Source organism: Sciurus vulgaris (genome assembly GCF_902686455.1).
Source record: "Sciurus vulgaris genome assembly, chromosome: 12".
NCBI classification, from domain to species: domain Eukaryota; kingdom Metazoa; phylum Chordata; class Mammalia; order Rodentia; family Sciuridae; genus Sciurus; species Sciurus vulgaris.
In genome coordinates this window covers 114854773-114870334 of record NC_136473.1, presented here as the reverse complement: position 1 = coordinate 114870334, position 15562 = coordinate 114854773, and the positions used below count along the sequence as shown (strand labels likewise).

General features: G+C 52.0%; 1 protein-coding gene across 1 annotated transcript in view; it reads right to left on the bottom strand.

Annotated features, from left to right (window-relative positions):
• Positions 1–2391: 2391 nt before the first annotated feature.
• The window catches only part of RGS5 (regulator of G protein signaling 5), a 40531-nt gene continuing 27360 nt past the window's right edge, over positions 2392–15562 (bottom strand). The window contains exons 3-5 of the mRNA XM_079107442.1: positions 14950–15011; positions 6767–6933; positions 2392–2951 (exon numbers count right to left, since the gene is read on the bottom strand). Coding sequence (XP_078963568.1) covers positions 2790–2951; positions 6767–6933; positions 14950–15011 — 391 coding nt within the window. The 3' untranslated portion in view covers positions 2392–2789. The remainder of the gene's footprint in view (positions 2952–6766; positions 6934–14949; positions 15012–15562) is intronic.

The following is a 15562-nucleotide window of genomic DNA, read 5'->3' as shown; positions in this document are numbered from 1 at the left end:
AAGTGGCTTGGCGGGGCCTGGGGTGCTCATCACTTCTCAGCAGTATGTCACTAGGCCCCTTCTGTCCTCTGGGCAATAATCAATGTCACCTGCTGAAATGAACTGTGTGCTGAGAACATATCACCAAGTAAAACCCATGACTTTGGGGAGGATGAAAAGAAAACAAACTTCCTCAAAAGTTCTTCTCCCTCTGGAAAAATCTGAAATCTCCTGAATCTAAATCAGAGGTGGAGTGGTGCACAGGGTGTGGCGAGTGGGGCAGGAGGCCACCTCTGAGTCCTGCTTTGAGAGAGGTCCCTGCAGCCTGGGCCAGAGCTACGTTCCGAAGCTGTGGGGTGGGGGTCAGGGCAAGGCCTGCTGCAGCCCACCCAGTCATGCACAGCTCCTGATCTGCTCTAGAATCCACAGGTCTCTTTGTCCTGCTCTGACCTAAACCCAGCCTGCCCAGCCCTGCACTATACCAACCCAGGCAGAAAAGTGGGCCAACACCTTGGCCACTGCAGGTATCTCAAAACAGGTACCTCCATCTCCAGGGACCACAGCCTGGCTCCTCCTCCCTACTTCCCAAGTCCCCCTGCAGGGGCTGCGACTCCAGGGGCGGGGAACCCCCAGCCTCCGAGGCTCCCACAATTCACTCAGGGCAGGGCAGGAGGGCACGCGGAGGGAAAGGGGTGCACCCTGTGCGCCTGGAGAGCTCGCCCACATTTCTAACTTCCCAGATCTACAGGGATGTTTTCTTCTGTTACCTCGTAGCCAGCTACTAACATGGGGCATTGTTTTGTTTTGTTTCCTCTTTTCCAAGTTTCAAAAAAACTTTCCAAAGCTTTCAGAACTTTTTCTAGGGCAGTTTTAATATGTCCAGTTTCTCATTTGGGGCTGGAATATTTATACAGGTAGATAAAAATCCCTGCCTGCCTCCTGGGTGCAGCACCGCCTGGGGCCCTTCCTGCCCTTTGCCTCCTCAGCCCTGAGGACGGCTGCATCCACAGGCTGCATTGGCTTGAGAGGTACCAAATGCCATCTGCTCCACAGCAGCCCTCTCGGTGGAATCTGTAATGTCCACTTCAACCTCTGGGCGTTTTCAAACACTGGGATATTTAAAATAATGCAGATAAGACATTTGAATTTTTAATTTTTTTTTTTTCTTCAAAAACAAGTCACCCAGATTCTTTGGCCGCTAACATTTCCAGCTGCATGAGAAAGGCAGGGGCTGGCATTTCCCTGACTCAGAGCAGAGTAGGTGCTGGGGAAGAGGGTGCCAACGGGCTCTGGAATTCCTGTCTGAGCTCCTCTCAATCCACACGGACTCACAGCCTGGGTCCTGCCTGCCCTCGGCTGACACGAGGACTCTCACTGCAGCTTGGAGTCCGTGCCCCTGCAGATGTGGGCGCCAATTCAGTCGCTCCAACCCACTTCCAGGCAAGAATTCAAACACTTTATCCCTTGAAATCACAAAAGACGGAGGCCAGCAGGACTGGCCAGGGTTGACCCCAAGAACAGTAGCACAGCTGCTGCCCCTCAGGCATTCCTGGGATAACAAGCAGAGGAGCAGCACCCTGGGAAAGGAGCATGGGCAGGAGCGAATGCAGGACTGGACAGGGCCACCCTCTCCTGGACGCCCCTCCAGCACCTTCCTTCTGTGAACTAACTCCATGTCCTCCCTTGATCTCAAACACACTAGTTCAGTTTGATTCTACTTATTACCAAATTATGTGAATCATTGCTAATCAAACCCACTAAAGTCAGGAAGAGTCTAGCAACATTTGTGAAGAGTCTAGCAACAATGTAGAACCAGAAGTTCCAGCCAGGATACAGCTTGACCTGTGCCTTAGCTGTGCAGGAGGCAGGTGAGGGGTGTGAGCCTCCACCTCTCAGGCAGCCACACTCAGGCAGAGTTCAGGACCAGGTGCGTCGTGAAGGGCCAGTTGCTTGCAAAATGCAAAATGCAAAATGCAGGCCCTGGGAACTGCCTCTCCTGGGAAGGCTTCAGGGGCGACCACCTGTCCTCAAGGACAAGCGTGCCTGACGACAGTCAGCCTTCACCCACAGGGAGACACACCAAGGGCAACGCCCACTGCGGGGCATGGCTGCCCTCGAAAACGCACGTCCTCCTCACACCCAGGCGGGCGGTCACTCCAGGTGGTGGCAATAGTTTTTTAAGATCAAAGAATTTTTGGAATTAATTGTATTCTCACAAGGATTTCAAATAATTTGAAAATTTTAAATTTTGTTCTACATCCCAGGGGCATAAATACATTTATAAAATAGCCCATTGTTGATCCGAGGTCATCGATTTAAAATATGATTTGTAATTTACAGGGAGGAAGTGAGGGAGGGATGAGGGCAGAATTAGCCTGAATGGCCTTCGGACTGGTTTTACATAAACTTGGAGCTGTGCTCGTATCTCAAGGCTCTCCAGCTCACGTGAAGGCACTTGTAGGGAAAGGGCAGAATTTTAAACAGCGCAGTGCTTTAGAAATCCGTGGTAGGACTCTTACCACCTCTGTTGACCAATTCAGAAATGGTCAGGGGTGACTGCCTAAGGTCCCTGGAAACCGGTCTTCCCCTCTGACTTCTCAGCTGGTGTGGGCGGTGGTCTGCTTGTCTCAAAGGGTGTGTCTGAGGCAGGACCCTCTGATTCTGACTGGGGCTGACAGAAACCAGGCAGAGTTAATTAAGAACGGGGTGGAGGCAGAGCAGCCCCAAACCGGCAGGCCTGGGGTGAGCAGGGAAGCCTGGAGGGTGTGCGAAGGGCCGGCTGTGGGGGGGCCTGGCTCCAGACCAGGCCACTACTTGACAAGCTCCTGATAGAACTCGGAGCGCAGGAAGCGAGGCAGCGAATCCTTCTCCATCAGAGCGTGGACCTTCTTCTGGGCCGTGTCAAAGCTGCTCAGGGAAGGTTCCACCAGGTTCTTCACCGTGAGGTCCTTGGTGAAGTGGTCGATGTTCACCTGTGGACCAGAAGCAAGGCCGCAGGGTGGCAGGTTGGAGAGGGTTGGAGAGGGAGGCCAAGGCACCAATAAAGCACCTGAGGGGAGAGTCCTAAATGGGGAAGAGGCCAGGTGAGTCGGCCCCGAGGCCAGGCAAGCACCCTCCACATGACTCAGACGCCCCCAGGCACCCTCAGACACCAGCCCCACCAGAGCCTGCACCATGGCCAGCAGGCTGCCGTGCCTGGTAGAACTGAGAAGACGCTGCTCTGCATGCACGCACAGGCACACACATGCTCCCACATGTACACACACATGTATGAGGACACCAGCATACACATGCACACACGCGCATGCTCACACACATATATACATGCACCAACACACACATGCTCACACACGTACACATATATACATGAGGACACCAACATACACAAGCACACACACATGCACATGCTCACACACACACACATACACCAACACACACATGCTCACACATGTACACACAGAAACACAGTCATGCACATGCTAGCACAAATTTACATGCACACACATGCACATACTCACACATATATACACGACACCAACACAATGCACATGCACACACATATGCATATACACATGCACACCCATATACACATGCACACCCACATACATACCCACACATGCACATGCTCATGCTCACACAATATACATATATGCATGTGCACCAACACACATGTGCTCACACATGTTCATAGTACATATATACACATGTGTACCCACACGTGCACACACATACACATGTGCATGCACATACCAACACACACATGCACACACATACATATGCACATACACATGCGCACATATACACACAAATGCACATACATGCTCACACATACACATGCACACACCAACACATGCATGCCCACACACATGCACAACACATGCACACATATGTACACACATGCACATGCTCACATGTACACACGTGCGCACCCACACACATGCACTCACATGCATGCACATGCACACACACACGTGCACACACAACGTTCGGTGGCTTCGAGACCAGAGTGCACTCACATGCATGCACATGGTGAGTGCCTCTGAGCACATTGTCCTGCCATTGGATCTCACCCCTTACACCCAGCATTCCTTTCACACCTTGCAGAGGGAGCAGAGAGGAAAAGAAATTCTGACCAGGGACCTGTGACCTCCTCTGTGACTCTAGAAGAACAAGAAAAGCAGGAAACATGACAGAGTGATCATGCAGCTGCGGACATCCATTAAGTGGTTTGTCTCTGCAGGTGGCGTGCTCAACGCCTGTGGATGAACTGGGGATCCTACGACTGCATGAAGAGGGCACTGCCCTCTATCTAGATTTCTCAGCTGAAACAGAGGTGTAGAAGCAGTATGTGATTTACTCAAGGTCAGAGCGACAAAAAGCAAATCAAGAAGCCAGAAGTGCCACTGGAAGGTGGTGGCTCACATGTGCTGTGTGCGGGGCCACACATGGCACAAGCCAGGCATCATGATATCAGGGCCTTGTGTGGCCTGTTCCCCTGCAGCTGAGCAGGGTGCAGCCACAGAGCTAGCCCGAGTTTGGTTAGAGAAGAATGTACTTCATACTGTGTGCTTCAATGGCTCCCAAGGGGTGTGAGTGTAATAGAGGAGAAAACAGAATTGACCCTGGAGGAGGTTTGAGGGTCTCTTTGGGGCTGCTGGAGGTCCTGCCATTGAACAGCGCCATTTCCAGGAGCCCAGATACCTAGGAGCCATGGTAGGCAGGCCTGGGGGGACAGGGCCAGGGGCGGCAGGCCTGGGCTGTGCTCGTAAGCCTGGGCTTGTGCCTGGTACAGGCTCGGGGCAGAGCAGCCCTGGGAACCAGGAGCAGCCTCAGGTGGGATGGGGCAGAGAACCTGCCTTCCATGTGGGCTCTGTGGCCTGTGAGCTCAAGTCTGGGAGAGGGGGAGACTACGACGCAGACGCCTCCATTCTTGGCATGAGTTCCTACCATCATGCGAATCCAGGGCTGCTTCCCCTCTTAGGTAGAAATGCGCTAAGCTATCAGGCAGCCTGACTCCAAATGGTCGGAAAATATGATCTTAAAGTCTATTAAATATCTCCTAGATTTATCTTAAATCTTGAGGGGATTCAACCCTCTGAACTCACAGGAGGCAGCAGCAGAGAGCAGCACTTTCTCAGCTTCTGTGCATGACCTGCTCTCTGAAGCCCTTCTGACACGGGCCATTCACAGGGCCAGGAGAGATTACCTCCTAACCTTAACTACAGCCAGACAGTGAATGCACAGACTGTGTCTCCATCCAACTACGAATGACCATCTCTTTTTAAATTCTTAGTCCCGATTCTTAACACCTTATCTCTTGGACAGCTCTGGACAAAACAGCTGAGGTAAATACTCAAGAAAAAAAACTTGGATTGCTACTTGCCAGAGTGAATCTGTAACATGATCAATCTTTTCAAAAGAGTGAATATTTAGGTCAAAATGCAAGAACCGCACGATACTTACATACTAATACCTGTAATTTATTAAACAGACATGGATGCAAAACATTTGCAGTTAAGAGAAACAGTCTGAGAGAAACCAAGATTCAGAGACTTGCACAAATTCATACATCTAGGCAGGTGTGAGGTTGGATACCTGTATCCATTCCCCACACAAACATTGCCAGATGACTCTGATGTGCATGTCCAAGGCAGATCCACCTCCCTGGTCCCTGCTCTCCCTCATTATCCAGGGGCAGGATTCACCTCCCTGGTGCACTGCTCTCTCTCATTACCCAGGGCAGGATCCACCTACCTGATGCACTGCTCTCCCTCATTATCCAGAGGCAGGATCCACCTCCCTGGTGCACTGCTCTCCCTCATTATTGAGGGGCAGGATCCACCTCCCTGGTCCCTGCTCTCCCTCATTATCAGGGACAGGATCCACCTCCCTGGTCCCTGCTCTCCCTCATTATTCAGGGACAGGATCCACCTCCCTGGTCCCTGCTCTCCCTCATTATTCAGGGACAGGATCCACCTCCCTGGTCCCTGCTCTCCCTCATTACCTAGGGTCAGGATCCACCTCCCTGGTCCCTCTCTCCCTCATTATCAGGGACAGGATCCACCTCCCTGGTGCCCTGCTCTCCCTCATTACCTAGGGTCAGGATCCACCTCCCTGGTCCCTGCTCTCCCTCATTATCCAGGGACAGGTTCCACCTCCCTGGTCCCTGATCTCCCTCTTTACCCAGGGGCAGGATCCATCTCCCTGGTCCCTGCTCTCCCTCATTACCCAGGGACTGGATCCACCTCCCTGTCTCTGCTCTTTAAGACTCATATTTTCATAACCAGTGATGACTTCATAAGTGACCTTGAGAACAGGGCAGGGGAAACTGGACGGGGAGAGCAGAGAGGAGGGGAAAGGATTTGAAGGAAAGGAAAGAAAGCAGAGGTGGCAGGAGCAGAGGAGACGTGTGGGAGAGGTGTGGGACGCTCAGCCGGCACCATTAGTCCTGGCCCTGGGTTTGGTTCCCACACCTCGTCTACCCCTCTGACATCCCTGAAATGCAGTTTCCCACATACCTGTTTCACAGGGGGAGGAACTAGGTTCAGAGGGAGTCGGCAATTCCTCCAAGATTGCAGCGCAGTACCCACACTGTGCGGACCGTGGCTGGAGAGCGGCCAGACAGAACCGGGAGCTCCAGCTTTGCCCTGGGCAGACACTGCGCCAGGTGGGCAGCACCAACAGAAGCAGCCCATAGCCCCAGTGCTGGCCGTCTCTCAGCTGGAAGCCTCCTGGGGACAAGTGGATCCCAGCTGACCGCACCCACCCCCCTGCCACCAGGACCCACCTCCTTCGGAGCCTCCGTTTGAATGAATTCCTCATAAATTTGCTTTGCCCTCTCTGCCATCTTGGCAGGGGACTGGATCTTCTTGTAGTCCTCACAGGCAAGCCAGAATTCGAGGTTCTCCTCACTGAACTCAGACTGCAAGAAGCTTTTGAAGCTGGCAAGTGCATCTAGCAAGGAAAGAAGTCAGTTGGGGAAATATGTTAATTAATTTAGTGACACTAAACCTTGCTGCTCCTGCTAGGCCAACCTCCTGAATGTGTCTGTCATGGATATAAGAACCCTACAAATGTCACCTACTGGATCCTCTTTGCAAACCTGAGAGGAAGGTGCTGAAAAGTCCTAGTTTACAAGTGAGGTCAGAGGTCAAGTGACTACCCACAGAGGCCCAGCTGGCCAGCAGCAGAGTGGACTCTAGGCTAGGCAGCTGGATGTAGAGTCCAAGCTTCTGAACACGTTCCCTCTGCTCAGAGCCGCCTTGTTCTTCTTCTTGGACCAGACTGTCCAGTATCAGCTGTTGCCGTCCACTGCACTTGAGACTACGAGGCCAGCTGTGTGCAGAGAGAAGAGGTGGACCCAGCTCTCCTCCACTGCGGCTGAATCTGTCATGTGTCTTAAACCAAGGACGTCAGTCTCTGTTGAGTGGAAATTTCTAAGGCCTTTCTAGCTGCCAGAAAATGAAGTCTGAGAAGGGCCCACGTCAGCAGCTCTAAGACCGCAGAGGAACCAGCAGTGTGTAGAATAAGCCAGGCAGTTAATTCTCATCAGCCCCTAACCCACAAGCTGTCAGGCACCTTCAATCACCCATTCCACGTCCTATAGAACACATAGGTGAGATTCCATGCCCAGTGCTGTCTCTGACCACTCTAGGACACCCGTCAGGTCATTTCCCACAGGCTGAGGGGGCCACCCTCCAGCATGCACGCCATTTCTGGGTGCCCTCTCACTGAAGGCTGCAACATTATTCCAAGGCTTTTTGACGTGTTGACCGCACACCTAAACTCACAAAACAGTTCTGTGCCTCCCAGTCTGGGAGAGGCAGAATCTTTCCCTTCCCTTATCTGGTTCCTAGGGATCCTCCTTCTGGCCCCTGCAGCCGCTTCTGGGTGCATTCTCCTCCTTGGCCTGTAGTTTGCTTTTGGTCCATCCCCATCATCTGGGAGGATGCTCTCTTGGGTCAGAGTGGAGGAGACTATAGGCCAGATGCTTCTGCTCTACAAGGAGCTCGAGTCTTCTCAGCCTGACCACCTCCCTGCCTACTCCACCCCCCAGAACACCCAGCTCGCATCCCTACTGAATTGCCACATCCTTCCTACTAAGGCGCCTGAGCCTCAGGATACCCCTCAACAAATCTCTTCAGGCATCCCTACCCGGGGGTCAGAGGAGACCTGGTCCAAGGCTCGTGCCAACACCCCAGTGTGGTCTGCGTTATGATCCCAGAGCTGGCCCACTGGGTAACACCACTTTTGATATGATGTAAAATAGAGTAGCAACCCTACCATGACCTAAACGAGACTGCCTATAAGACCACTTTGAAAATAAAGGCAGGATCAGACAAATTCAAGTCAGTTTACTATGAAGGAAAAAATATTGAAAACTAGATCATCACAAATCTCTTCAACAAGGGAGGGAGAAATGGAAGGAGAATTAAACGGCATTGATCATTGATAAGCACTGATCATCGATAAGTCCCATTACATAGTTAATAAACTATACACCAATAGGTTTAAACATGGGCTCTAGAGCCCAGTTGCCTGGGGCAGATTCCAGCACACCGTGTTCCTGCAATAAGCTGAGCAAGTGAGCCAAGTGGACCTCTCTGAGTCTCTGCTGCCTCGTCTGTTAAATGGACATGATCATGAGAGGGCTGGGTGGAGACTGACTCACTTTCACAAAGCCCTCATGTGATGCCAGTCATCATCACCATTCACAGCTCAGTACAAGCTGGCATTCGCCATTATCCTGCACCACAAGTCCATACTCACCATCACTAAAGCCCAACCCAAGGGCACCTCCTCGAGTGGGGGCCACTGCCCACTATGCTCTGAGGACTTTTGTTGTTGGGAGGGAACACAACACTTTTGGTTCTTTGATCAGGATTTCCGATCCTACAGTTCTCTTTCCCATGAGGCTATAATTCTTTGACTTCAAGGTTTGAACTTGAGTTCTCTCTGCCTCTCTTTGCATTCTGTCTCCTATTCTAAATATGCCCATCTGCCATTGAATAGGCAATAGCTCCAGGGAAGTAAATAAGACGATGAAGGAAAGCATTTCCTTTCAACTCATGAAACCAAAGTACAAAGCTTTAAAGAAAAATAAACTTTTTGATTTTGCTATTGTTATAGTATTTTATTCATGAGCAAGTTATCCAACCTCTCTAAATTTCATCTTCCTTTTCTGAAAAATAGGAATTGCTATTGACTTTAAGCTCTAAAATTATTGCAATCATTAAATAAAGATCATATGCAAGTTTCCGAAAACAGTGCATGATATACGATAATTAATGAATGATAGTTATTGCTTTTATCATTGTTAACACTATCTTCATGAAGACTGTGGTGCCAGTGAATAAGAAAGTGAGAAAGATGAGCCAGGAAGAGAAGAAAGGAAACTGGAAACCAAAAGGAGAGAAGTGAGAGGGGGGCAGAGATGAAAGCAAAAAGTTGTGCCTGATCCAGGAGAGCACACAGGTGGAAGAGAGTGGGTGCACCCGGTCCAGGAGAGCACACAGGTGAAAGAGAGGAGATGGGTCTGGTCCAGGAGAGCACACAGACTGAAGAGAGGAGATGGGTCTTTTCCAGGAGAGCACACAGATGGAAGAGAGGAGATGGGTCTGGTCCAGGAGGCACACAGATGGAAGAGAGGCGATGCACCTGGTCCAGGTGAGCACACAGGTGGAAGACAGGGGTGCACCTGGTCCAGGAGAGCACACAGGTGGAAGAGAGGAGATGGGTCTGGTCCAGGAGGCATGCAGATGGAAGAGAGGAGATGCACCTGGTCCAGGAGAGCTCACAGATGGAAGAGAGGAGATGACCTGGTCCAGGAGAGCACACAGGTGGAAGACAGGGGGTGCACCTGGTCCAGGAGAGCACACAGACTGAAGAGAGGAGATGGGCCTGGTCCAGGAGAGCACACAGGTGGAAGAGAGGGGGTGCACCTGGTCCAAGAGAGCACACAGGTGGAAGAGAGGAGGTGCACCTGGTCCAGGAGAGCACACAGGTGGAAGAGAGGAGATGTACCTGGTCCAGAAGGCACACAGATGGAAGAGAGGAGATGGGCCTGGTCCAGAAGAGCACACAGACTGAAGAGAGGAGATGGGCCTGGTCCAGGAGAGCACACAGATGGAAGAGAGGAGATGTACCTGGTCCAGGAGGCACACAGATGGAAGAGAGGAGATGCACCTGGTCCAGGAGAGCACGCACGTGGAAGAGAGGAGATGGGTCTGGTCCAGGTGGCACACAGACTGAAGGGAGGAGATGCACCTGGTCCAGGAGAGCTCACAGATGGAAGAGAGGAGATGGGTCTGGTCCAGGAGAGCATACTGACTGAAGAGAGGAGATGGGTCTGGTCCAGGAGAGCATACTGACTGAAGAGAGGAGATGGGTCTGGTCCAGGAGAGCACACAGACTGAAGAGAGGAGATGGGCCTGGTCCAGGAGAGCACACAGACTGAAGAGAGGAGATGGGCCTGGTCCAGGAGAGCACACAGACTGAAGAGAGGAGATGGGCCTGGTCCAGGAGAGCACACAGACTGAAGAGAGGAGATGCACCTGGTCCAGGAAAAGGCACAGATGGAAGAGAGATGTGCCTGATTCATGCTGCTTCTCTCCCCATTAGACAATCCATCGTGTCTCAGGGAGTTTAGGAACCATTCTAGTTTTTGAACTCCAGGGGAAAGAAGAGCCACTTGAAATGTTTTTGCAACCTGACTGATCCATTCTTCCTGTGTTCTTGGAAATGGTCTTGTGGGGGAATTATTTTCTGTAACTGTCTTACAGAAGGTCCATGAGCAATCTATTTTGTGTTTGAAAACAGCATTCTGGTTATGTACTCCCAGGAACCTACTAAATGGAAACAGACTATGCTGAGTGTAGAACAGAAGCAGAATATGTAAGGAGTTGGTGTACTTCAGAACAGAATCAAACACACTGCATGATGGGAAATTATTTTTTAAAAAGAAAAGGTAACAGGACCCTTGCTAGTTACCAAAGATTGAGTAGCCACTTAAATATTTCATTATTTTGAGGATTGGTACCATTTAATTTTGTTTCCATTCAAGAAAAATTAAGAAACATTGTATGGAATGCTTGGGTAAGCAAATCAATTGGGGAGGGAATATCCTACATTAGCCCAGAAGAGGGGCAAGCACCCTTTAAACCGACAGGATGTTGTCCTCCAAGTATAAATGACTTACGTCTATCATACTGGAATTGCACAGAGGGATTGTTGAGTTGTAGAAGCATTTTTTTCTTTCTTTCTTTTTTTTTTTTTTTTGTCTTCCTCCTATGGCTTGAATTGATTGCAGCTATCTTAGATCTTTTCTGATGAGAGACTGTTAGTTTTGGAGGAGTTGAGTCAGAACAGCTCACAGGAATCGAATATGCAGTTTTGCTTAGTTACCCATGAGGCACAGCAGCTGCTGTGTGGGAAAATGGTCAGACGTGGTTCTCTGGTTGGTGATGCTGGGCAGTGCTATGGGGGCTGCCTATCATTTGGGGGTTCTTCCCTGGGAGGAGCCCAAAGGCACAGGGCAGATACAGAGTGGCCAGAAAGGTGGAGAAGGAAGAGTCCTGGAGAGATGCAGACTCAGAAAGAGGGAAGAAAGGGTCACCACAGCATCGAAAAACAGGCGAAACTCTCTGCCTTGCCCACGGGCCTCTCCCGGTTTCTGTGAGATCTTCCCCACCCACACCTAAATGCCCTTTTCTACTCGAGCTGGTGGAAAGGACAGGTGGCCCTTCAAAGGAAAAGCAGACTAGAAAGTTTATTGGGCGCTTACTGTTTATTGCTTTGAGGAGATAAATTGCCCAGGCCTTAAAAATACAAATCATTTTAGAGGATAATTATCTGGAGCTTAAGATTACATGAACACACACACATGCTGTGTCCACAAAAAGACACATACATTATGTCCACAAACACACACACACACATAATATCCACAGACACACACATTACACAAACACACACATTAGGCCCACAGGCACAGACACATTCACACACAAACATGAACACACATGTAGCTCTAAAACACATTGTTGTCTCCACTAGAAGCTCTGTGTGCTGTTACATCGACACACCCACGTGTACGTGTGCACATGAGTCCCACGTGGAGGGACAGGCCTTCCCCTTGGAGAAGCAGGAGTTGCCACTGTGAGCACGGTGGGCCCAGCTGCTCAGGTCCTCTGCAGACTCCTTATTCCTCGTGCCCGACCCTTAGTAGCCTGAAATGCCTCAGCGTGTGGCCCTGGGAAAGGGCCAAGGGGGCAGGAAGCGTCTGTCCTCCTGAAACATGAGGGTAGCTCTGCTCACTAGGGCTCTGGGCAGTAGCACTGTCCAGGGAGCGTGGAATTCACCTGTGCTCTGTGGAACTGCTGCTGGCACCAAAGCTACGGGGAGAAGCCAGCCTGGGCGGGCAGTGCCGCAGCCGGCTGAGGAGGGCAATGGGCGGACATCAGCACTTTCCTTCTGACCAACCTCGTGGTCCCAAGAAGCAAAGTTAATTAATTTGCTCATTTGCTTAATAAATATGTTCTGAACATTATATGTGTTAGAGGATGGTGCTCTATTTAGTACAAGAAATAAAAAGTGAATCAGAAATGAGTAAGATTTTGAAAAGTTCCAAATTAAAGACTGTGGAGATCAGTCTCCAAAGTGAGAGATTGAGCCTGCTGCTGGGGCAGACCGTCTCCAGCAGAACAAGACGTTCACACACCACACGTCGGTCCTGCGCCCAACAGACACCACAGTCCTGTGACAGGGCACAGGATCCTGCAAGATGGACACCAGGTCCTCTGAGAAATGCCTTGTGGGCATGGGGTCCTCTGAGATGTGCATGGTGGGCACAGGGTTCAGTGAGGAATGCCTGGTGGGCACAGGGTCCTCTGAGAAATGCCTGGTGGGCACAGGGTCCCCTGGGAAATGCCTGGTGGGCACAGGATCCTTGAGAAATGACCCTTAGCCACTGCTGCCTACTTTGGCTCACCATCTAAGAAGGCTCTCCTGCACCCTTGTTAAGATGGAGAAACCAGAGCTGGCACTGCAAGCTGAGTCACATTGTAAGAGCACCCTGGCCACAAACCCTTGTCTCCCTCACTGCTCCTCCTTGGCAGAGTCATGCAGATGGAAGGCCCACCCACACCAGTGAGCCCACCGTCACAGAGGGAAGACACTGCACACAGAACAGACCCAGGCAGGGTAGCTGCGTGGTGCTGTGTTGGCAGAGGGTGCTGATAGTTCATTTTGCAGGTGGAGGGAGACTAGCCAGATCGAGTTGGGCTACCCTGCAGGAGGGGTGGGTTTGGCACTGAGAATGTGAGCCCAAGATACACCAGCCACAGGCAGCACGTAGCCGTCCCATGTGCAGAGATCAGTTCAGCTTCCCAGGATGAGCTGTGCAGCAGCATGGTGTCGTCCCCCGCGGCAACAGTCCTGCGGATATTTGTTACCGCCTGCAGCAACAATCTCACGGGTATTTATTGGAGGTGGACTGGAAACGAACTACTTCTACTATCTTTCTTTTTAGTGGGCTGCTTTCTTGCTTGTTTACTCCCTAGTTTATAGAGGAAGAGAGGCTTTGAGAGGAGAGAGAGAGACTTTGCCCAAAAGAGAGTCTTTGCTTATGGGAGAGGCTACACTTTCAGAGATGCTACTTCTTAGTTCTCTGCTTCTTCTTAAAGGTGCATCCTGCATCCTGCGTCCTTCACTCTGCTATCTAGAGGTGTGGCTTTACTTCTCTGTTCTGCAATCTGCAACCTGCGTTCTGCCATCATTCAGAGGTGCTGCTTAACCGTTGCTTATCCGTCTATTCGGTTATCCATGGTGCTGTCTATAGGTGTGTCTTATATACCTACGGCAGCCAATCAGCTTAGAATTAAGTAGCACAGTTGGAGCATGCGCCACGGTACCAATTAAGAATGAGGAACATCTGTTGACCACTAGCGCAGAGGAGACATTAACTAATCAGGCAAAAGTAGATCACGCTGTGTTAACACTAACTATGCGCCACCTCTTGGCTCAACGCCAACCACCATCTTAGGGTTACCCAAACATGTCTTCTGCAGCGTGGTGAACCTTGAACACTGGGAATCACAGTCGGCAGGGGAGCCCTGGGGATTGCTGAGGGCAGGGTGGGCAGGCAGGTGTACCCAGGTGGCACTGGTGTGGGCAGGAGCCCTCCTGCGCCAGTCACCTCCTGAGTGAAGCTGAAGGAGGCCTGCTGCCTGAGAGGGAACCGAGGCAGAGGGGCGGCAGCCCCCGTGGGGTCCCGAGAGCTGGAGAGCAGTCTGATGGGGTGCACTGCTGACCTGTGGTGGGTGGGTCCTTCCTGACCCAAGCAGAGCCGAGCAGGCAGCACCCTGTTCTTTTCTTCGGTACCAGGGTTTGAACCCAGGGGTTCTAACCACTGAGCCACACCCCCAGCCCTTTTTCTATGTTTTATTTTGAGACAAGGTCTTACCAAGTTGCTCAGGACCTCATTAAGTTGCTGAGGCTGGCTTTGAACTTGCCATCCTCCTGCCTCAGCCTCCCAAGCTGCTGGGATTACAGGCAAGAACCACCGTGCCCAGGGGCCTCACTCTTTTCTGATGAGCACTGAAGAAGCACACAGGTCATCTAGGTGTGGTGGACAGTGCCTGGAGTCCAGCTGCCCTGGAGGCTGAGATGGAGGATCACTGGGGCCCAGGAGGTCAAGGCCAGCCTGCCCACAGGGAGTCCTGGCCTCTGGAGAACACAGGCAGCAGCACGTGGGCCCAGCCACCCTGACTGCCCCTGCAGCAGCAGGCAGAGGGCACGCAGCCTGTGCCCTGCATCCCTGGGCACCGGGCCTGTCCCCACACTCCACCCTCCTCGCCCTCCTGGTCACAGCACTGCTGTATCCTGCACCGGCCTCCCCAGGGAGACCACTAGCAGGACTGGAGGGTCACGGAGAGGGTCAGCGGGTGCCAGCCCCTGGCCCCAAGCACTTACGGCCATCCTTCAGGAGCCCGTCCAGCGAGTCGCGCCACTGCAGAGCCTCCTCCCGCGAGGGCCTGAGGAGAGAAAGGCCAGTGAGAGCAGGCCTGGGCGGGCAGCCAGGCCTGGCAGTGCTGTGGCCCTGCCGAGCCGGTGATGCCCCTGCCGTCCTGGGACAAGGACAGTGGGTGGTTTCCTAGCCGTGGGTCCTGTCAGTCAGCGGCTGCGTTGCTGTGTCCCTGGGCAGATCTTCGTCTCTGGGCGTGTAAGCTGGGTCTGTCTGCTCGTCATGGCGCCCAGCCTCGCTGTTCCGTGGGTCCCGCGGGAGCAACTGCATGGTCTTCACCCCAGGCACGCCCCAGAGCACTCCGCCCGTCACAGCTGAGCTCCTCTCCACCTCACCCATTTGCTCCGCGGTGCCTGGGGCTCCGTGTCCCTGACCCCAGGCTATCGGCAAGGCTAGAGAAGGATGGGGTGTGATCTGCCTCATGCTGGGACATGATCATAGCGAGTCTGCATTTTAAAAATCCACATTTTCCCTGTCTAATTAGAACAGGGGACTATTTTGAGAAAAACGGTTCGCACACCTGGAATGGAATTTATCACAAACTCGAGGGGCGCTGACTCA